At 33.6% G+C, this 24378-nt stretch overlaps 1 protein-coding gene and 1 pseudogene across 3 annotated transcripts in view; one reads left to right on the top strand and one right to left on the bottom strand.

Moving 5' to 3' along the window:
* The window catches only part of ST18 (ST18 C2H2C-type zinc finger transcription factor), an 80308-nt gene that overhangs the window by 17184 nt on the left and 38746 nt on the right, over positions 1 to 24378 (top strand). For 2 of the 3 annotated variants that reach the window (XM_074199992.1, XM_074199993.1), the window contains 2 exons: positions 3250 to 3455; positions 6334 to 6545. In XM_074199992.1, coding sequence (XP_074056093.1) covers positions 3250 to 3455; positions 6334 to 6545 — 418 coding nt within the window. Of the gene's footprint in view, positions 1 to 3249; positions 3456 to 6333; positions 6546 to 16567; positions 16814 to 24378 lie in introns of all 3 variants that reach the window. The other variant, XM_074199991.1, reaches the window with a different exon arrangement.
* On the bottom strand, positions 20461 to 20571 carry LOC141503852 (U6atac minor spliceosomal RNA; annotated as a pseudogene).

Consider the following 24378-nt stretch of genomic DNA (forward strand, 5'->3'; position numbering starts at 1 on the left):
CATCAGTTATCAATAAGCATCTCTATATGGTGAGGCCATTAGAAAGACTGGGCAGGTTAAAATCACATTATGGATTATTTTATCTAGATCCTTTGTAACTATAACAAACAGTTCACAGATAACTCTAATATAATTAATGAATCAAAAATGCAACAGAATATATGACAATAGCCTTTATCTGTCATAGTTCTGGAACATGCCATTAACCTTAAATGATGCATGTTTGAAATCAATTTTAGTCTTCTGAAAGCTTTCATGTGGTACAAGGAATTACATAACCCAGCCATACCTACAAAAAATCATACAATCATATGCATTTAGTTTTGTTTCAAATTCTGCTTCATCCATATGAACAGACTATATCATTCCTCTAATATGATACATTATTTTAAATGCTCTTATTGAACCTTTATCTTCAAATTAAAAGACTGTCATGTGGTCAGTTAGGTAGTTTAAATACCTTGAATTTATGGAAACACAATGTTAAGAAGTTTTGATGGCCTAACATAATGACAAAAACATTATGCTTATGTGGATAAAAATTAGGTTGAGGTAAAAGAACTTAAACCAGTTCCTATTATTTTAAAGAATGATACATGGAAAAAAAAACAAGAATAAACACACTTCAAATAATATCCTAGCTTCTCATGGTTAGTCAATCAACAAGTGCCTAGAGTAACAGGCTCTGTGCTAAATGCTGGGGCACCATGTTCTTCCTCATCCCCAATGATTCCCATAATCCCTGGAATATCCTACTCACATTGAACCAAACTAACAATCCAAGATTTCAATCTTCCCAAAGTATTTTTTATTTATTAGAACCCCCCAACCTGTGTGCTCTTGACAGAGCCTCTATGACATAATATTCACCCTAGATTGTATTTTTATCCAGAACTTATTTTCCTTTACTTTTTTGTCCCAAATAGCTATTTAAAAGGTCAAAATTGGCATTATAATCATAGAATCACTTTCATTTTATAGTTTAAATCATGAATTGCTAAATGTTAATGAAATATTAAACAGGAAAATTCTAAATACAGTCTTTGATATGATCAATTTATTAGTTTATTATTTGTAATTTAATAATAAATATGTATTTTAATAATAATTTATTAAATTAATAGCTCAATGATCTCATTGTCCCCTTTCATTAAACACTATGTATGTAGATACTTAATAAATATGTATGTTTACATATCTACATATTATATATGTTATATATTCATATAGCATATATAATAAACATGTTTTCTCATACATATCTATGATTTGCTACATAAAAAATAAGGTTGCTACACAAAACATTTATGTGACTAATAGAATACCATTTAAATTTTTTTTATTAGGCAATGAATGAGAAATGTTACCAAGAAGTTTTTAAATTGCAAACAAATATATTATGCTCCCAAATTTAAAGAAGAGTTTATATGTGACATTATAATGGGTAGTTACATTTAAAGGAAAATGAAGGAAACATTTCCGTTTTCTATTTTTCTATTTTCAAGTTTCAAAATCAATATTGTAATCCATGTACCTTTATCATTCTCTCACAATAAAATGAGTCAGGCAACCTCTTTCTTTGGACTGAGTGACTATACTACCACCTCTTCTTGACTCTGAGCTTCTCTACCAGCCCTAGGATACAAAGATTGAGCTCAACCTCAGGTATTTTGCACAGAGGCATAAAGGATTTCTTTAGGTCAAAGGTGATGAACATGGTCCAAAACACTCCTGAGTATGACATGAACCAGATTAAAATGTGCATCCTGCATATACTTTAGTGGCTTCCATTTCTATTTGATTTGATACCAGTACTCTAAAGCTTTGTTGTGAACTTCAATATCCCAGAATAAAGGGTTTTATTCTCAGAATTCTTGGCTTAGGGTTTCCTTCTTCCTATAAATCTAATCTTGTAACAGTGGCTAAAGTTGCTAAGAAATTGGCATTGATCACTAAACTCAAATCATAGACTCAAAAATCTACTCCTCTCAATCATTAATTTATCTTTTCTCTTCTGGTCCACTACTGATGTTGAGTCTCTTGATTTTAAATTAACATAGAATAGAAGAAAGAAAATTAGATCTGAAGCCAGGAGAGAACTGGATTTGAATCTAGCCTCTGACATTTGCTAAATTTGTGACCTTGAACAAGTCACTTGGTTTCTCTGAGACACATTTTCCTCATCTATAAAATGGGATAATACCTACCTCATAGGGCTGTTGTGAGATTAGGAAAAATGCATGAAAGTTCAATATATATGTCAGTTATTTTTCTACTACTCACACTTTTACTTTTCCCTGTCTGCCCCAGTACTGCCAGGTATAGTTAACTTTGTCCAAAATATTTATTCATGAAGGAAAGGAGCATATAAAATCGAAAGTAATGCAATACCAAGACAAAAATAAGGATTTTGAACCCAGGTCTTCTGCACCCCACTGCTTTTCATAGTTTCATCTTCAAAGTTGCTTATATTCCCTTACTTTTACATCTTACTCCCATATGACCCAAAACAAGAATACTCTTCAAAACATATTTGAGTCTCAGTTTTGCTCAAAGTTATTAAGTAATCAATCAATCACAGATAGACTTTTAGCATTTCAAACACACTTTTCTTCTAAAACACTAAGTAACTTGGTCATTTTCTGACCAAAGTTGAGGGCAAGGTGAATGACATCTCCTAAAAGATACCATTAGTTTTTTAATCACTCGGAGAAAAATTAATTCATTTATTACCTGATTCACCCTCAACATTCATAAATCATTTTTTCCCTCTCCTTCAAAAAGGATCACACCAGATATCAAGGTGAATATTTTCTGCTCTCAATATCTCTCATTGATAGGACTTACAGTAACAAAATGTGGCAACTTATAGTTACTATACTACCTCTCTCTAAGAAGCTCAAAGTGATTAACAAATATTGACTATGTGATCCTCACAATAATCCTCTTCTAAAATGGCGGAGATAGAATTATCCCGATTGTAGGAATAGGAGAGAAAGTATGTCTTCATCATAGTCACTTAGGAAATGAGACATAGAACTTGAATGTTTAAGTACTGAGTGTTCTACCAAGTATTGCCATCATAGCCCTTTGTTCCTTCTGATGCTCTCTGTAGTTATTAAGGAAACTCCTATGAGCTTCCTGACTCTATGATATGTCTGCCCACTTTCTTTCCAGGTGCTGATAACTATATATTCATCTTTTATTCTTTTTTCTGACTTTTTCATTCTTCCCCTTCTATCTTTCCAGGACAAGCATAGTGAAACAACTTGAGTTATCTCAGTTCAGTTTCCGATCATCACAAACAGTCACATCTCCCAGAGCTACAATTACAAAAGAACAAGAGAAGTTTGGAAAAGTTCCATTTGATTATGCAAGCTTTGATGCTCAGGTTTTTGGAAAACGCACAATAGTACCAACAGTACAAGGACAAAGTCCCCCTCAACTTCCTGAATGTAAGCTTCAATTTTTATCACTGATGGGAAGTGAATGTTTGTGTGTGTGTGTGTGTGTGTGTGTGTGTGTGTGTATTTCTACTTAAAGGAAAAATCATTCTGGATTTTAAAGTGAAAATCGATTAAGTAAAATGCAGGTGAAACTTGAGTTTCTAAAAAAAGGAATGGAGAGGTATCTTGAGATTAGGAATGAGCTGGGTTTTCTTATAGATTAATGAATGTTAGAGCTAGAAGGAATGTGAAAAATCATAGAATCATAGGGTATTAGGTCTAGAGTGAGAAGAGATTGCTTTATATTTTACAGATGAAGAAATTGAAGTATAAAGAACTCAAGTGATTTGATTTAGGTCATATAGCTTGCTATTACCAGAATTGGGTCTTAAACCAAGTCTCCTGATTCTTAGACTACTATACTTTTTCTATCACTATATGATGTAGGAAAGTCCATATAAGCTTCAGTTCCCTCAGCTATAAAATGAAGACCATGTTCTAGACCATGCCTTTCACCCGCTCTGGTACTGAAATTGATAATTTAGGATTTGCATGCCCTGCATCCAGATGGAGACTGCCTAAGTTTGAGGAATAAAAATATTTCTATAAACATTGTGAAAAACTGTAATCAAGATGCTATTATTGTAAAGTAAGTAAAAGAAATTCTAAAGGATATTAATTATACATCTGTCTGGAATTGAAATTGACAAGTTATGAGTTAAAAGCTATTGTGATTCACACATTCTTATTTATGTTGAAACCAAAGAAATGACACATGAATGTGGAATTGTTTATTTGAAATCCTACTTAAACCAGATGATTAAAAGGAGAAAAAGAAAGTTTGAAAAGAAATAATTGCCAAGAATCAAATTTTTGTTAGGGAACTGATTTATGTGTTTGGTCATGGAAATGATATAGAGAGGCTGCAACTCAGTTATAGATTGATTAAGATAACCTTTGAGGTCCCTTCAAATTCTGAAATATCATTCCATATCTATAAATAAACTTAAGATTTAAAATTGAAACATTCTGAAATGCATTCATGTTTCCTTTAATTTGATGACATTTATGTCATCTAAAATAACTCAGTTTTTAAAACAAGAAATTATAGAGTTATTTCCTTGCACCTTTCCTCCAAAATGGTTCATACCCTTTAAAAATTCTAATATGAAAATGTTAGACTCTAGACAAACATAAAAACCATTGTGCCTCTGAAGAGCTAGTCACAAGTTAAGCAGCTATCTCAGTAGTCTTTTGAATAATGCACTAGAACATGGTCATCTTGATCTAAACCACAAAGTGGTGAAAAAAGCATCCATTTCCTATGAGATGCAGGACCAAGATGCCATTTAATACTCTATAAGAATATATGACAGTTATTATAGGAGTTTAAACTATGAAAGTTTAAAACTACTGAACCTTTTAAGAAACCCTTGTAAGAGAAAATTTCATTCAAATGGATAGTTTGGCTAACCTGAGTTGCAAAAAAAATCATTGTTTTAACTCTGGATAATATTTGGACTAACAAATATGTACTAGTCATTTCAGTAAAATTATATTTGCAAGTTAGAAAATAGCCAAAATTTTAGTGTAAGTGGCCTCCAGTAGGTTAACTAAATTCATTTTAAGGCAAATAATTTGTTCTATTTAATAATATAAACTGGGAAATTTATATTATTAGAATGATAGTCTTGTATCAGATTCTAATAATTATAACAACAAATATCTAACACACAGCATTTGGAAGTTTGCAAAGAGTTTTTGTATTTCATCTCAAGTGCTTTACAAAACATGTTAAAGTTTATGAAGTTGTTAATATACATTTTATACATTTTTCCATTTGATCAAGTTAGAGTAAATAATATAATTATGCTTTTCCCTAATATCCTGTTTATATAGACATGTAATAGTCAGATTTGCTTTGCATTGCTCTTCCTCCTTTACTCTTTAGACCTTTATTAATAATTGATGATGTTTCATTATTTAATTTTAATTAAAATAAAGTTGTCAGGTTTTCTAAAAGGAAACTTATTTGTCTGCATTATGAATATTGTTTCCTTCATTACACATATTATAAATACCTCAAAATATGGAAAAATACATGTACTTCTCTTTTTTAATTTACAAATAAGGTATGCTATTTGTAACAAGCAGAAATCTGAAACCAGAATTCAGTCTTGATAACTGACATACATTTCTATTCACCTTGAAAACCATTCCCTCTATCCTTAACTCAACCTACTTTATATGATTTTTCAATGTGCCAGCTCCTGAAAGACCCCATCAATGCTTCATATCTCTCTAGTGGAACTAAGGCCAGTTTTAACTCTGATTCCCTTTTACTGGTTTAAAGTGGGGAGCAAACATTGAAATTATCCAGGAATAAAATATTTTGCTTTAAATGAAACTAAAATGGTCTTTGAATTCAAGGCATTGAAGTTACAAGCTTATCATTCCTTGTGAATTTTGCTGGAATGTTGTCTTTTTTCAAAGTATTTCACAATGAATGGTGCCAATGCACCTGCCCACTAATGGTATAGAAATTTTGTGAGAGACAGACAGACAGAAGAGGGAGGGAGAAAGGGAAGGAGGGAGAGAAAGAGAGAGAGAGAGAGAGAGAGAGAGAGAGAGAGAGAGAGAGAGAGAGAGTAAATACTGAAATATTAAGACAAGAGGAGTTCTTTTCCAGCAATCAGATAATTTGATCCTTGGACCTCTGTTAAAGAGAATCTGAGTAACCTGTATTTAACATACAGATGGAAAAATGGACCATGTTTTAATTTATTCTTCACACATTTTAATGTACAAAATTACCACCTGAAAAACAAATCTATTTAATGACTAAAAACACATACATGCAATGGCTAATCAAATCTCTCTTCAACAGCAAAGCATTTTTCAAATCCAGTGAAACTTTCCAATCGGCTGCCTGGTGCTAGCGCCCACACACAGAGCCCTTGCCGTGCCAGCTCTTATAGCTACGGTCAATGTAGTGAAGACACCCACATGGCAGCAGCTGCTGCTATCCTGAACCTTTCCACCCGCTGCAGGGAAGCAGCAGAGATCCTCTCCAACAAACCACAGAGTCTGTCTGCCAAGGTAGGGTAGTCCAAGAACCTGGAGGGTGTGCTAGCGACTGAACTGTGAGAATAAACTGCCTTTCATGTTCGCAACCACATTCAAAACATCCCCTTCCTCCCCCTCAAAGAAAGACTTTTCTCCTTGCATGATCTTTTCCAGAGATTCAGAGAAAAATTGAATAAGGTACTGAATGGTTCAATTAAAAAAGAAAGAATAAATGTATGATTCTGCTTTGATCTTTAGCACTGAGACTGAAAAGGGGTGGGGGAGGAATAAGGAATGGAGAAGTGGAAAGAGAGAAGGAGATTAGCCAGACTTCAAAACTGATTTGGGGGTAGGGGGAGAGAAAAATGAAGGAAGAATTGATATTCAAATTCTTTCATTTTTTTCTGACTGAAAAAATCTATGACAATAAAAGATGGCTAAGCTAAGAAAGTAAGGTTTTTTTTGAAAGATCTTGCAGATATTACTCAACTGATTTAATTGCTGTGTGTTCCTTGTATAAAATGTCTAGTTTAAACAATTATGGTAAAGTGAAATTTCCAGGACACAATTCATTGGGTACAGAGTTGTTTTCCTGGTTTATTTAACATTTTACATGTGCCTTAGAATTTATGTTCTGTAAATGAATGAGTAGTTTAACCGGAAGCAAACTATAGTTCTGGCCCATGGAAACTTATAGTGCCTCCAGAGCTTGGTAGCCGCCAGAAAATCCACATTTCCTCTATGATGTTTTTCCAGCAGCAAAGCAAATTATTTGCAATCTAGATCATATTCATATTCTAGCTAATATCAAATAAATCTTTACCTTTTGCAAGTGGCAGGTTTATCATTTGAATGATCAGCTGATTATAACTAAATTTTGCTGTTAGTACACTAGTCATTTATTAATAATTACTATAACCAGACTCCTAGTTAAAAAACTGTCCTTCCACCTTATCAGAAATCTTCAAACCAGTCATTTGTTTCTATTGAATGAATCATTTCAAACTATTAGTTGAAGCACCATTAGTTGCAATAGCCATCTGACTTTTGCCATCTTTTTTCATCTCTATATTTTACCACAGTGCTTAGCACATAGTAGACACTTAATTAATACTTATTAATTGATTGACTGATGAGATGAAAATATTATATCTTAGGGAAAAATTAAAGAAATGCTTCAAACTTGAAAACTACAATGCTTCATGAATCTATGTTTCAAAATATGTGTTTAAACTTTCCTATGGAAGCATAGATTAAGGACCTTAATCTCTGGTCTTTATGAGTTGCCATTCTTCTCCATCCCTCACATTTAAGGCATCATTCATTCTTTCAGCAAATATTTGTTAAGAGCCTATTAGCTATCAGATGTTGGGAATGTTAAGACAAAAATGAAAGACTTTGCCTTCAAAAATCTTAAATGGTATTGACTGAAAATAATATAAACATTTAAGTAAATATAAAAAAATATGAAGTGATTTCTGAAAGCAAAGTAGGATCTTAACAACAAGGAGGTAGAGAAGTTCTAGTATAAACTTTCTGTTGGAGGTAGCATCAGAAAGAAACCAAGAAAACCTCCATTAGGTCTAGGTAAGGAGAGGAGGGAGTGCATTTCTATTATGGAAGGTAGTCACTTGTACAAAAGCAGAGTGATGGGAGATATTCTGGAATGTCATGTACACTAGATAGCATGTAATCAAATTTGGCAGCAACTTCCAGATCAAGAAACTGAGTACCTTGCCTTCTGATAATGGGACTTTCCAACATTGCTATGCTGATCCTCAGACAACAAAAACACAGTTCATTTCTGCAACTATTCTCAGAGCCCTTCCAGCTTGGAAGACCCTTCCAGAGTTTACCCTCTGCTCCAATAGCCTATGAGAACTCAGAAGTCCTTCAATACCATGATGAGATATTAGAATAGGACTCTAGTGGAAAGATATCAAATATTTGATTTCTATGAGATTTTTTAAGTATAAGATTTATATGGTGGAAAGGAAATATTAGATGATGACCCTGACACCTAAATTATTAGAAATGAAACCTTTTTTTAAGTATCAGAAACTCTACCTGGTCATCTGCTTCCCAGTGTCTCTGCCAGTCTTTCAAGAGACCATAGTGGCAGCTCAGTGCCATATAACATTTGACAGAAGAATCAGAATTAGTTTCTGGACAAAGCAGAGCCAAGTTAGCCCCATGAAGACTCAGTGGCCAAAAACTGCACAAAAACATTTTCAGCAATAAGGTTTTAAAACAAAGGAAAGGACAATCTTTAAAAGTACAGCAAAAAAATCCAGCTACAGTAAATTAAAACTCATTCAGCAACTCTGAAGAAATTTTTGATATGCTTCATATTTTTGTATTATTGTATTATTCTATAACTATATGTTTCATTAGTGTTTTTAACCTATGATAATATACTCCTTATTTAACACATCATTAAAAATGTCAATACTTTTAAAAAATTACTAGAATGCCATAGAATGTATTCTTTCAACACAGTAGGGTACAGACTTCCTTATTTCTGGGACTGGTTTTATATTTTTCCTCTGATCTCTAAATTCTCCTGTTCCATCAGATACTAAATCCAAGTAGTGAATCATGTAAAAATAACTGCCTTTAGAAGGACAAGCTGCTCTCCTTTCAAAGTGCATTTCTGGTCAGAAAAGTGCCTTTTCAATTGGCATCTTTTTAAAATCAAAGTATTAGCTTCCTGTGTACTTCTTATTTTATTGTTGAAAACACAGTCATGGCAGCCTTAGAACTAGCAAAGAGTGTGGGGGACACTATTGTCATATCTCATCAAACACATTGTCAACCAAGTTTTAATTGCATAAGCCTGACAATTGATGATGATGATGTAAGAGACAGAAAGTGCACAGCTTGATTTTTAGGATGAGTTTGCAATGCTGGCAGTTAGAAAACTCATCCTTTCCCCATGAAAATGTCTCATTTGACATAGTGGTTGTTAAGAGAGGATAAATATGGCACCCCACCATGTCACTTTCACAGAGTGCATTCCTGGAGGCCCAATAACACACACACAGAACTTAAATGACTTGCAAAATTTCTGCCCCTGCATAATCCCATTTGTCTATGAAAAATAAATTTATAACTTCTTAAAATTTCCTAGAAAAGAACAAAAAACCAAGTCATTAACCTTGAAAGAGTTTGCATGGTCAGACAGTTCACAATATAGGCCAATTATATTGTATTCTTTTCCAATTCTTACCAACTTCTCTTAATAGGTCAATTGATTTTCTACCAGCTTACAACCAGTTTGGTTGTATGAACATTGCTATTATTCCACCAAAACTTTAACATCTCAGGTTCTAATTTTTAGTAATTAGCATGTTGAAATTAAGTAAATATGTCCTTTCTCCATCCTTCTGTAAAAGCTTTTTTGATGCATTACAAGAAGAAAAAAGAATCTGTCAGATTGACTTGCTCCCAAGCATTGGCTAAGTTCCTACTAAATGGAAAGTGTCATGCTAAGTAATAGAGATGCAAAAGCAAAACAAAAAACAGAACCTGCTTTTAAGAAGTTTTAAACTATATTTTAAGTGTCTAACTCTAAATGTTCAAGACACCATGCAAGTTTAGTTAATTATTCTTGTCCTAAAAGAGTTTGTTGTCTAATAAAGAAAAAAAACTAAAGTGTGAAGAACTTCACATTGCCATTTCTTAAAGCCCCCAATAGAAAGTGATCTCACCCTTTTTACTTTCTCCTAGCTATTAGTTAAATCTCTCCTTTATACTTATCTCACCTTTCTCTGTATTGAAGGTCCTTGTATGCTTATTTCTCCCACTGGACTGAAAACGCTATAAAATTGTATCCCTATGCCTTACTCAGAGTAAGGATTTAATACATGGGTTTTTTAAATTACATTGCCAAGTCTAAAGGCAGAAGTAGAGTCCATGATGCTTTGGGGAGAATGCACCTGGTCCTGAAGGGGTTAGGGTTAACAATTCCATCCTACTTTGGTGTGACTCTAAGAGGAAAAATGAAATTATTGATTATACATAATATTTTTGCCTGCACTCCCTTTTTATAATATGGATGACTTCATATATTGGGAAAAGGGATCTAATAGGAAACCCAGACAGCTGCCCATATCTAATGGCACCATTAGCTTATGATCTCTAAGGGAGGTAGCTAGTGTAAATATATAATTTTTGAAACCTATTGCTTTTTGTTACCTTTAACAGTAGCCAGTATACAAATGAATACAAATTTAATAGGGTAACTCAATCAGTTAATGTGGCATAGGAATATCTGGGTCCAAATTCAGTCTCTGACACTGGCTATGTAAACCTGGACAAGTCAATTAGCCTCTCAGTGCCCTTGACAATGCTCTGACTATAAGCTTCAGAGATGATGCTGACCTGCACTGATAAAGGAAATTTTCTCCTCCAGTAGTTTCCTATGAAAGCACAGATCTGTACCCTATTCCTATCTCAGTGATTGGCAGAAATCTTTGAAGTTATAGAAAAGGATAAAGATAATGATTCCTGATATAAGAGGGAAAATATATGTTTCTCTTATTAATCTAGAAAGGCATGGAAGAAAGATATAGAAATTCACCAATAAATTCCTTTTCTCTATAAGATGATGGAAAAGACTGCATTTTTATGGCTACAAAAAATATTAAAACCTCTTATTCATACACCACACTTATACCAAATTATAAAGCAGCTATGATTATCCACACTGATATCCTTTTTTACAAGTTTTCATCAGTAGGAGAACAAATGTCAATACACAACCTTATAGCAAGAAGCACAGGATTTAGATTTTTGGGGTTGTAACAAAATATATTCCAAAGTAACATGGCCACAAAATTGTTTATATGTATTATTTGCATGTTATTTTACAGAATCAAGGAAATGGGTACAAATAATAATATTAGTAATGACTGAATACTAAAAATAGTTGAAGTTTTCTATGTCAGGCTGTCTTCTGATTCTGCTATGTATATTGATCCTAAAACATCTGTGTGAAGTTCCCCAAATAAGTTACTGGAACAAGCATGTGCTCCATTTACCATCAAACCATCTCTGTCACTCATAAATCTACTGAATAGAGGTCTGGGGATTATGCTGATACCAGTGTTTGGAATGCCACATCCTTAACCTAGGTAACTCAGGGTATGATACAGTCATAATGTTCAACATAAACTGGCACCAGTCATTGAATTACCAGCTCTCAGTGGAGCTGTTTGCAGAGAGCCTCACTCTCTCCCAGTGAAAACTTGTGCCAACACATGTCAGAGATATCCCCCATTTTACATCCCTCCTCCTACCCTTATCCACAGAGGTAGGAACAAGCTTCACAGTCTATCTTTATCCCCATCACTGTTGCTTGCCAAGCATTCTGTTTAATGTTTTGGTGTTTTCCCCACCTGTTTAGACAAAATGGCATATGCACAGTGTGCCTTAAAAGAAAACAAAAAACTGACACTTGCTTGAAATGTTTAAAGTTCAAAGTCTGTTTTGAGCTTGAACAAGACCTGAAAACAAAAATGATGTCATATATCCTTTTTTCCTCCCTGCTAAGAGAAATAAGCCAGTGGCTGTCTCAATTATTAGAATCAAAAGGCACACTCCCTCCATAGTTCTACCCTAATGGCAGAATGGTCCCATTTATTATCAGGAAAATATTACCAGAAAGCAGAGAAAAAGGTCATTGGGTCAAGAATCACAGGAAAATACATGACAACTATGGAGGAAAACCAAATGTTCACTGACTTTCATTTTATCCCCTGGACAATAGCACAAAGTAGCTTCTCATTTGTTATGCAAAGACCAAATAGAATCATTTAAAGAGGTTTCATAGAGTATTATTCAGATTCCCAGGGAAAGCTTGTTGGCCATGTTTAGCATTCTAATTTTAAACTTCAGTTTTAGTCAATTGTTCCTCCATTATTTAGTCCCAGTAAATCTCAAGAAGGTACTTATTTTACTATGAATGTTATGGGTATTTATTATTTGACTGTTGAACAAGTCAGTATAAGGGCTCTGAGTTTAAGCCTTTGGGGTTAAATATTTCACTTTAAAATTTTATTTTTCATGACTAGCTAGATCAGATGTAGAGGTAAATTTTGCTTTTAAAAAACCTTTATTCAACTTTACATGTTTTTGAACTTATAACTTCATAATTATTTCATTTATCCACCAATTATCTCTTGAGCTGTTAAGACATTGCATTGTGTTGAAATTTAATCAAAAAGTAGAAGGCATGCAAAGAACCATTAGTGTTTTACAATAAATTTCAAAACAAATGTCTAAGAAAAGACACACCCAACTGGGTTCTTTGGATTCATCACATTATTCATTCCTTATAGCATAGTACTGATCCATTTCATTGATATATGATTTCTTCAATCATTCCCCAATCATTGGGTACATAATTTATTTCCAATTGTTGGGAATTAATACAATTAACTTCTTTGTCCATGTGGTTTGTTTTTCATGCTTTCAGTAACCTTGAAGGACTATGGTCCCAGTTGTACAATTTCTGGAGCAAAAGTTATGAATTTGGTAACTTTAATAACATTTCTTGCATAATCCTAGCTTATTTTCCAAAATAGTTGAACTAACTCAAACCTTCAACAAAGGTGAATTCACCATATCTTCTCTTCTGAAGCCTTGCTTAAGAGAATTTCATTAAGGAAAGATTGAGCTAGTTGGTCTCTATAATCCAAGTTAGATTCTATGAGATTTGGGATGAGTAAAGTGAATCAATCTCAGAAAAAAAGTCATTTTTTTCTTCTCTTTTTTGTACTGCCATTTGGAGTTTGAACTACACAAAGCAAAGTGATGGATATTGATACTGCTCTGAATAAAAAGCCATGCTGTAAACGTGTGATCCATCCTTCTATGGGCAGAAAGGGATATTTTTCTCTGACTATGCTTAATTGTTGAATGCATCTGTGCGCTCACTTAAAGCCCATCTGTACACTGCTTTACAAATGTACAGCCCATGTATTTTCTCAGTCAGAATTAGGTGTTCTATGAAAGGCCCAACTTCAGAGAAAAATTTAGAAAACTACATGAAATATGGCTTTTAATCCTCCCGTGAGTTTTTCAATGTTAGTTGTTCCCCTCCCCTATCTCTCTAATATACCCTGGTGACTGAAGGTGTAAAATCTCCCCATTGGGAGTCTATGAATCCTGTTAGGATTTAATAATTGTGGGATTTAATTTTTTCTGGTTTTTAATTTTTCTTTGCTTTATGTCATTTTTTGGTTGATGTTGCCTTGGAGTAGTTGATATTTTTTCAGTGAAAGAGAATCTGCACTATTTATGGGTTTAGCACTATAAAACTACTGCAGCCCAGTCACATGGCTTCTTTTCCTAAGCCATCTGTCACAGAGGTCTGGAATTTTATGTGAATGTTGGTTGTGCAGTCTTAACCCAAGTTTTTTTTATTATGAAAAATGTCAGCAACTACAATATTTAGCATTTTACTTTACATTGGTCATTAAACTTGATTACTGTAGCTCTGTTTCATTGCTATAGTTACATATCAACTGTGGAGCCAAAAAAACACTGATGCAGCCATGGTAAGGCAAAATTGTCATATCCTGGAGAGGGCAGTTGGCACTGATATAGTTAATATCTTGGATTTTTGTAACTAAGGTTTATTAATGCTGGTATAAAAAGTGTATTTGATATTATACAGATGGCGTAAGATGTTGTGGTTACTAAGTTATTATCCGGGATAAGCTGTACTGTCAAATTCAGGGCTTAAAACTATCACAGGAGATTAAACTATTTACTAAAAGGGGGCAGAAAGATATAGCCAAAGCATCTTAGTTCAAACATATTAGAAGTGTATTTACTTCCCATAAATACAATAAAGCATATCTATCTTTTAAGCTTAGAGATTGAAAGCACAAACTCTGTCAGGCACAAGAAGCAAGGACAAGTTGGGGCTTTCAGATCAGAATTGCACACAAACAGCTGGCCGATGGAACTAGGCAAGTGCGCCTCTTACACCCATGGACGGCAATTGTGGGGGAATATATTAAACCCCCCAGGGGATGTAACTGGCTACCACATGCTTTAGTATCTTGCTAAAAGATTCATGAAAGACTCCAGCTTTGCCAGCCAAAAGAAAAGAGTATAAAGATTGTTCAGAGAAGAGGCTAATTGTGAATTGATGGATGCTGTCAGAAAGGTGTTAATTTGGACCAATTATAAAAGTGACAGGAGTGTTCTTCTTAACACATTGAGAAAGTTATTGTATTGTGGTATTCACAACCAGGAGTACTTACTTTTTTTGTGGCATGGACCCCTTTGGCAGTCTGTTGAAGTGTATGGACTCCAGAGAATAATGTTTTTAAACATAAAAAATAGAAAAGTTACAAAGAAAACCAATTGTATTAAAATTCAACTACCAAGATAGAATTTTTTTAAAATAAATTCACAAACCTCAAATTAAAAGCCCCTAGTTTAAACAATCAGACTTAATTTATCTGGTTAAAAAACATAGAGTACAGGTAGTATAGCAAATAAAATTGAGAAAGGTAAATTAAGGTATAGAGATCTGAGTAAAATCAGTTTAATTAACACTAACATAAAATTGTTATCTAAAAAAAGGTCAGTGGCAGCTTCAGTAAATCCAACAATTCCAGTGAAAAAGAGTAACCCCCCCCCCATTGATAGACATCAAAAAAAGAGTTCTTGGTAGGCATGCAGGAAATATGATAGATTGTGAGGTTGGGAGAGGTACATTATTATTGGCTATACTAAGAAATGTTTGCTAGCATTCATATGAGGCTAATCACCTCCACCTCCTCTAATAATTAAGGAAGGCTAATTGTTTAATGAAAATTATCCTCATCTTATATTCTTTGCTAGGGGATCAACACTACTAAACTTGCTGTTTTCTTGGAAAAGCTTTTTTAAAAACTGCTAATTGTATAAGGACAGGCAAGGACGGATGATATATCTTTTGAAAATTGTAACAGATTAACTTGTGGGAATTAATGATGGCAAACATATCCTGGTAGTATCTGAGGGGATAATGGTATGAAAAATAAGAACTTTTTCTAATAATAACTTTAAATTAACTTAGAAGGAAAGCTAAATTCCTGAGCTCAATTCAAGGAAATACAAAGGTAACTTTATAAATCAAAATGGTATTACTATAATTTCTTCAACAATGTGGCAGAATCTGACAAAAAGCAAAATGTAATTGTTTCCTGAATAATTTGGCTAATGGTACCCCAACGATTGGTGAGGATGACATATAAACTAGGAAGCACATGAGAGCTCTCTAGTCTGAAATGATTATTTTTAAGTTTATGCCTCAAAGCAATGTGGGTACTGACTTGCCTATCCTGTAAGGAAAGACATCATACAACTATTAAATGTCATATTCTGAAGGTCAGCTCCCATTCACTCACTTTCATAATTTAAAAATTCTTTTCTAATTCAGATAACTGAAAGTAGCAAAAGAACATTTTCATCTTCATGTAATAAATATTCCATTGGAACATTTTCCTCCTGCTGTCTCTCTTTGCACATTTTCCCTCTAAGACAAATAAAATATTTGGGGAATTTAATAATTAAATGCAATTCTCAGTAAACCAGAGCACTGAAGCTTTTAATTGTAAATTGTAGTAATCATGATTCTCTTCAAGAAAATATCAAGATTTCAATCTGAACTTAAAGAAAAAAAACTTAATTTAGCTCACTGCTCTATACCTTATAATAACTTTAAATTATCAAAAATAATCAAAGTATTATAAAGTAAAAATAATATCCTTTTTAAAATGATACTTTAAATAAAATAAACATTAAATTTTCAAACAAATATCAAAATTGAACTTACTTTCTTATTAAAAAATGAAAAAAATGAAGAGCATTATTATAGATACTCTTATGTCTGCCTAAGAATTAAACATTAGCTGTTGTAAATCTAAAATCTGGATTTGAAATCAGATATATTTAAATAAAAGCTAGCATTTAAATTTATCCCTTAAAAGCTTTACACAAGAAGCCTAAAATCACAAACTGCTGCTTAAACATTTTTTTTGGTTCTCTTTCAGGTAACTGAGATACAAGTGGATGAAAATGGGACTTTGGACTTAAGCATGAAAAAAAACCGAATCCTGGACAAAGCCACACCTCTAACTTCTCCTCACATTTCAATTCCAACTTCTTCGTCTTCCCCATTCAAAACAAGAAGCCTTTTAGTAAATGCTGCTTTCTACCAAGCCCTCTGTGAGCAGGAGGGCTGGGATACACCTATCAACTACAGCAAGACTCATGGAAAGAAAGAAGAGGAAAAAGAGGTAGTTTTTCAACTTGTCAATCAAGAAATTCAATGTGTCCTACATTGAAAAGTATTTATTTCTTGTTTCTCAATTATACATTTTAAATCTCAGTTTTAAATTCAGATAAGACATAATTTACCTCTAGGACTTGTTTCAAATTTTTAGGAGAGGGGCAGCTAGGTGGCACAGTGGATAAAGCACCGGCCTTGGAGTCAGGAGTACCTGGGTTCAAATCTGGTCTCAGACACTTAATAATTACCTAGCTGTGTGGCCTTAGGCAAGCCACTTAACCCCATTTGCCTTGCAAAAACCTAAAAAAATAAAAATAAAAAAAATAAAATTTAGGAGATAAGATTATTTTAGATTACAGAAGGTATGTGTAAATGAATCCACCTTTTCCTGCCAGTTGCCTAAAAAAATGTCATTAGATCAAATTTTATAACCATTATGGATACAACTGTGGGCACTACTTAAGCAATTATATTATCTATTCTTTCAAAACACAGTAAGCAGTATAGGGCTAATGCATCACTGTATATCAAAATACTAGCTTACTCATTCTTTCTGACTCAGAAGAGAAAGGATGAACTAAAATCAGGGATAATTTACAAACCCCAAGTTATGTCAAATTTGTATCCTCAAATTCATGACAGAAATTCAAGTATTAATTATTCCAATGGTCAAATGATAAATACTAGCTATCTTAAAAATGTTTTATCATACAGCAAAAGTTCCTTGTTATTTCTTCAGTTCAGAAGGATCTAAATACTTGGCTCTTACAATCTAGTCCAACTCCTAAAAGATCTGACCATTGTTCAGATTTTGTGGAAATTAATGCAGAATCTGTAATAGGTAATGACTATCCTCACTTGACTTAAATTTTCCACTGATGTCCTGGTGCAATTCAAAGAAGTGGTCAGTAAAATCCTCTTTATTTCTAAGGACCTATATAGTGGAAATGTGATATATAAGTAACCATGAGGTTACTTATATATTACTTTTATTAATAGCTATCCATTGAATTTGTCAGTATACCAGTTGTACCAAAGATTTCCCATCTCTTAAATTCCCTTTTCTTCAGTTTGCTAAATTTCAAAGAATAAGACAAGACTTGTTTTTGTGGATTTTATTTTTATCAGGAATTATTCCATTTAAGATTAAATCAATTATATTATGTTCACCCTGAAAATTTAGTTGTTCTAATTCCCTTGTTTGAGATTATTTCCCTATGAAAGAGAATCAGTATTGATTTATCTTAGTCACCCACAGAGTGAGATATCAAATTTGAACAAGTAGATATTTTGAAGTGGATTTATTTCACTACCATAATGGAAAGAATACAGTATAAAATGATCAGAATGGTAAGAGAATAATAACTATAACTTACATTTATAAAATAGCACTTTAAGATTTTCAAAGAGAACTAGGTTGAAGAAAATGGGAAAATTTAGCCTGGAGAGATAGCATCTCTTCCTAGTTGTTCAGCATAATAAATGTATAATCATAGATGAATAAAACTCTGCAGTGGCTAAGATCTTCAAAGAAAAGAGAGTTCTTTATCCATAGGCAAGGGATTCTCCTGAAAACTTAAAATTTAAAAATATGGTACTGAATGTTATAAAGTAATAGATTCTAGAGCTAGAAGGGCCTTTGAACAACTTTTAACTCAATCTTTCCATTTTACCAAGATGAAAATCAAGGTCCACATAGATTAAGTGACTTACCCATAATCACATAGAGAATTATTTTTAAAAAAACTGGAATTCAAATGCAAGTGTTTTGATTCCAAGTTTCCCTTTCCATCAAACCATATTGCCTTTCTATTGAACAGTCTTCATAAAAATGGCAAATTATCACAATTAATATGTACCCCACTATATTTTAGCTCTCTATTCACAAAACTATTATTGCACTGATCTATCAGAATATTAGATCATATAGTTACCTGGGGCTGAAATAAGCCAGGAGTGGGAAGGACCACACAGCATCAGTTGTGTCTCTCACATGTTATTAAATGACCTTGAGACAAACTGGAAATATCAAGGATTTTGACTGAAGTATAACTTCCTTATGATACATCAAGAGATCTATAGTCCATTAATGCGGATTCACTCCATGGTCCCTTTTCATTCTCAAAAACTCCATCTGATGTATGTTTGTAAATTTCCTATACTGGATCAACCTGATTTGCTGAGAACTTTCCTCCAGTGAATATTGCATGCAGTCTGGAGTCACAACAACCTAAGTTCAAATCTAGTCTCAAATACTTACTAGCTGTGTGACTTTGAGCAAGTCACTTGACCTGAATTTGCCTCAGTTTCCTCATCTGTAAACTTCTCCCAGTATTTTTTTTGAGAAGCAGAATAATATTTGTAAACCACCTGGCACATGGTTGGCACTATATGAGTGTTAACTTTCATTATAACTCATTAAGAATCATTTTTCTATATATAATCATTCATATTTCTAATCATATCCTTTTATTCTGCTCTTCCTGGGCAATTTTGCCTAGGCATCATGCCCATCATGTACCTCTCCATTGCTCTTTTGGTAACCTGAAACTTTATATCTTTGGATATTACTTTGTCCCATGATAAAGAATACAAATAAATATAACTTTAAAAAGCATTGCCCTTTTTATAAAATGATCAGTGAATTTTGTATTACTGGCAATGAGTTGGACTGAACAATTCTTTCTTGTGACAAATGGCACATTTGTAAGATGAATAATTGAAAATATGAATATCTAATCTTAATTGTTAAATAATCATAATGTTCATGTTTTAAATCACATATATGAATATCTGCATATGTATATACATGCACAAATATTTATGTGTACAATGTATTGGGTATAAATACACAATTGTAAATACATAATTTGAGTTTTTCTTTCAAATATAACAGATATGCAAACTGTAAAAATTTTTGGAAGATGTAAAGGATTGCATCATCTGCCAAAAGAAAGCTTACAAAGTCTGGAAGAGGCCTTAGATCTTAGTACTCTAACAACATATAATGATTAAAAAAAAAACTTTGACACAGAGATTTCTTTAATGAGTCAACCGTAATTCTATCATCAATTTTTTTTTTTTATAGTTTTTGCAAGGCGATGGGGTTAAGTGGCTTGCCCAAGGCCACACGGCTAGGTAATTATTATGTGTCTGAGGTCGCATTTGAACTCAGGTCCTCCTGACTCCAGGGCCGGTGCTCTATCCACTGGGCCACCTAGCTGCCCCCCCTCTGTCATCAAATTTAACTGAACCAAATGATTCTCTGTTAGTAATCAGCATATATTTAATTGCTTGTTTCCTTCCCTTTCCCCAAGGTGACATCTTTATCCAGTTTGTTACTCCACTCTTTATCCAGTTATTCAGCTAACATGTATCAGGGTCCTTGATTGCCAGACTTTGGATTATACATTGGGAATGCAAAAACATTCTATAGGGGCAGCTAGATGGCGCAGTGGATAGAGCACCGGCCCTGGAGTCAGGAGGACCTGAGTTCAAATGCGACCTCAGACACAATAATTACCTAGCCGTGTGACCTTGGGCAAGCCACTTAACCCCATTGCTTTGCAAAAACAAGCAAAAAATAAAAATAAACAAAAAAAAAAAATCTGTGTTAATATGCCTGCCCAGAAATGTGTGTGTGTGTGTGTGTTTGTGTATGTATGGTTAGATGCCACAGAGTAGGTAGCAAGACCTTAACTTTATATGTGTTGTAAAGGCCACTAGGACATCTGCCATCCTTATCAAGGGGAATGCTGACCTTCTAGGTGGCACAATTGGATAGAGTGAGCACTGGCCTTGGATTCAGGAGTTCAGGAGTTTGAATCCGGCCTCCGACACTCATCACTTCCTAGCTGGGTAACCTTGGGCAAGTCACTTAGCCCTGACTGGCTCACATTCAGGGTTGTCTCCAGTCATCCTGATTCATATCTGGACACTGGACCCAGATGACTCTGGAGAAGAAAGTGAGGTTGGTGACTTAGCACAGCCCCACCTCACTCAAATCCAATTCATATGCTTGACATGGCATCACCTCCCTGATGTCATGGTCTTCCTCAAAAATGAAAGACAAAACATTATTATATGTATAGATGTATATTTATATGTATATAAATGGTATAGATATATACAAAGAATATCTATATTCATATATATTTTTATATTTATACAGTATACATGATATACAGTTGACAGTACAATAAAGTACCTGAAAAGCATCACTGTTAAGAAATAAATTATGTTTAATTATGCTCATTTAAAGTGATAAATAAAGGTCCATAAGATCATAGATTTAGAGCTAGAAGGTATTTTAGTACAATTTCCTTATTTCAAGGAACCTGAGACCAGGAAAGTGAATTACCCTAGGTCACATAGTAAATAATAATCAGGATTTGAATTCAATTCCTCTGACTTCAAATCTAGCTCTTTCCACTCTACTACTCCCTATAAGAGCTTTAATGAACTGAAAATGTTATACTATGAATCAGCATTACCATGTAATAGCCAAAAAAACTAAAACAAACTTGGATACATTAAGAGAACTATAACTTTCAGAAATAAGGAAATGACAGTTATTATATATTGTAGTATATTGCTCTGATTAGAGTCAATCTAAAACATTGTGTTCAAATTCAGTGCCACAGTTGAAGAAGATCATGGACTGGCTCAAGTGTATCCAGCTAAGAGCAGCCAGCCTAGCATAGAAGTTCATATCATATAAGGATGTTGTGAAGGAACTAGAGATATTTGTCCTGTTGAAGCAAAGACTCAAAAGCACAAAGTAGTTGTCCTTAAGTATCTGAAAGATTGTCACAGAAGAGGAATTAAACACTCTCTTAGAGCTAAAAATGGAAAACTCAAATCAATGAATTGAAGATTGAAAAGAATCAAATTAATACTTGACGTCATAAATAACTTCTTAAGAATTAGAACTTTACATGAGTGTAATAAGATACTTTGAAATGCAGCAAATTCACCCACCATTAGAAGTCTTCAAACAAAGCCTGGGAGACTACTTGATAAGAATGTTTTAATGGGGATTCCTTTTTGAACATGGGTTGAAATAGAAGGCTTTTGAGGTCCTTCCAATTCTATAACTCTGTGACTCTGTGATTTCCCTTAGGATACTGTGATCATGTTAGCTGAGATATATAGTGCCTACCATGTGCCATGAACTCTGTGCTAAACACTTTCCAAATATTGTATCATTTGATCCTCATAGGAGGTAATATTATTATTCCCATTTTACAGTTGAGAAAACTGAGGCAAAGAGAAGTTAAGTGACTTGCCTAAGGTCCAACACTCTCTCCATTGCCCCAGTTCATTCATTCTCTTGATATTAACTCAAACTACAAAATGACCAAAACTCAGCAATGGAATCCCTTATTAATAAATTCCCTGAGAAGTCATCTAGTTCATATTCAATTTCCCATGGCTCTGATGAGTGGTCACCCAGTTACTACCTGAATATTTGTTTTTGTTTTGTTTTGTCAAGTGTTCCTTTATCTTCCTGTTATTGAGGATTACTCAGTTTAACCCACAGGGGCTAGGCTTCTGTGACACTCCCTGTTTTGTAACTTGGCATGAAGTTTGAATTGGACTGATACTGAAGGGACTCTATCTAAAAAAGAGAATTTGTTTATCCTTTCTCATTGGGTACCTTGGTAGGAAATTGACTATTCCAAAATGCTGGAGAAATAGGTCATGATGTCCTTGAAGTCTTTGAATGTTTAAAGGGAAGTTTTAGGCACAGGCTCATTGAGATTTAGGCTATTTGACCCTCACTGGATTTGAAATGTAAGAAAAAGGCATGGAAGATTAAAAGCAAACATATAGATGAAGATTCAGAAAATAATCTGAAGATTTTAGATAAAGATTCAGAAAAAAAATTGGTGACATGTAATTGATTATGAAAACATTTTGTTCTCTGCTAAAAATGACTTTGATCCTGAATAAGAGGGTTTTTAGTTCACCTCAACACACTAAAACATCTTGGGGGGAAAAAGAATTAAATTATCCAGGTGATTTGTTTTCAGAAAGGGTCAGGCAGCTTTATTGACATTAGGAAACCTAAGCCATAACAGAAGGTTCTCAGGGCATAGGTCTACAGCTCAGGAAAGGAAAAAGAATAAAAGGGAAGAAAAGAATAAGAGAACAGGGAAGGAGGAAGAGAAACAAGAAAATATAAATGTGGTGTTCATATTAGAGGAAATATAATAATTACCACATTGTCAGGAAGAGGAACTACAATTCTGGCTTGGCTAATCTTGGTCTCAATTATATCAAATAATCAAATAAGCTCCTTGAGGACAAAGATTGTTTAATTTTTTTTTTGTATTTTTATCTCCTGGGCCTAATAACATTCATGGGACATAATAGGCTCTGAATAAATGTTTGTGATTGAATGACTAATGTCATGTAAATAAAATGTCCAGAAAATAATAATTTACACTTCAATAAGAGAGGATTTCCATCTCAGCAAGTCTATGAGCTAGGTAATGCGTATTTTATTATCCCCATTAGTAGATGAAGAAACTGAGAATGGGAATATCTAAACAATTTGCCACAGTCACACAGGTAATAAATGTCAAAGTCAAGTTCTTCTGATACTCAAACTAGTAGTCATCTTGCCACACAAAATTGCTGACTGTTGGAATTTTTCACTTTTTACCAAGAAGTTTTGGCAGCAAGTTAGACACAAATGCTGACTGTATTTTGCGAGTTGAAGACTAAAAGGTTGCCTCTTTCCTGCTCCTATTCTCAGTGCCCAAGCAAAGAAAATGAGTGATTATATCTATTTCTAATTCATTGTTATCTAGTTCATATGCACAACAGTTGCTTAATTTTGGTGGTAATTTCCAGAAAATATTGTCTGTCTCTCTCAGTGAAATAGCCTGTCCAGATGCCCCCTAAAAAAAATCCTGAATCTGGAAAAAACTCAAAATATCTCTGAAAGGAAAGCACTGAGAAATAACTAGGGCTGTCAGTTTAGTTCAATTGTCAGTTTTCCAAAGATTTCAGGGCTTAAAAAAATGTTAAAAGTGCCAGATGCTATTATCTGTTATTCATGTTACCATTATGTTCTGGTCTTTGCTAAAATCAATATAAACTTCCATCTGTACATTAATGGAATTTCATTGCACACACATTCTCTCTGGAAAACATGCACACAAACACATTATATTCTTTCTCACACATACAAAGACTTTTTTTAAAAATTATTCTATATATTTTAATTTTTATTACACAATGATTTTAACCTTTTAACCTTCGTCATTTGGGAAACATATTCAATGCTTCTCGACTAAAATTCAGCTCTGTACCTCTCTCAATTGTATTAAGTATAAGGCACCTGAATCCTAAACTATATACTATATAAAAATTTTCCAAGACAGTATATTGACTAAAGAAGATAAAGTTTGATTATTCTGAACACAATTTCATACATGTGAATGGTTTAAAAGATTATTATATATAAATGTTCCAGTAGAAATGGCCATTGAAATATTAGCTTTTTCTTTCAAGAAGGGTATATGTTCTATAACTCTCTTAATATTATTTTTACTCAGTTTC

Source organism: Macrotis lagotis, chromosome X (genome assembly GCF_037893015.1).
Source record: "Macrotis lagotis isolate mMagLag1 chromosome X, bilby.v1.9.chrom.fasta, whole genome shotgun sequence".
Taxonomy (NCBI): Eukaryota; Metazoa; Chordata; class Mammalia; order Peramelemorphia; family Peramelidae; genus Macrotis; species Macrotis lagotis.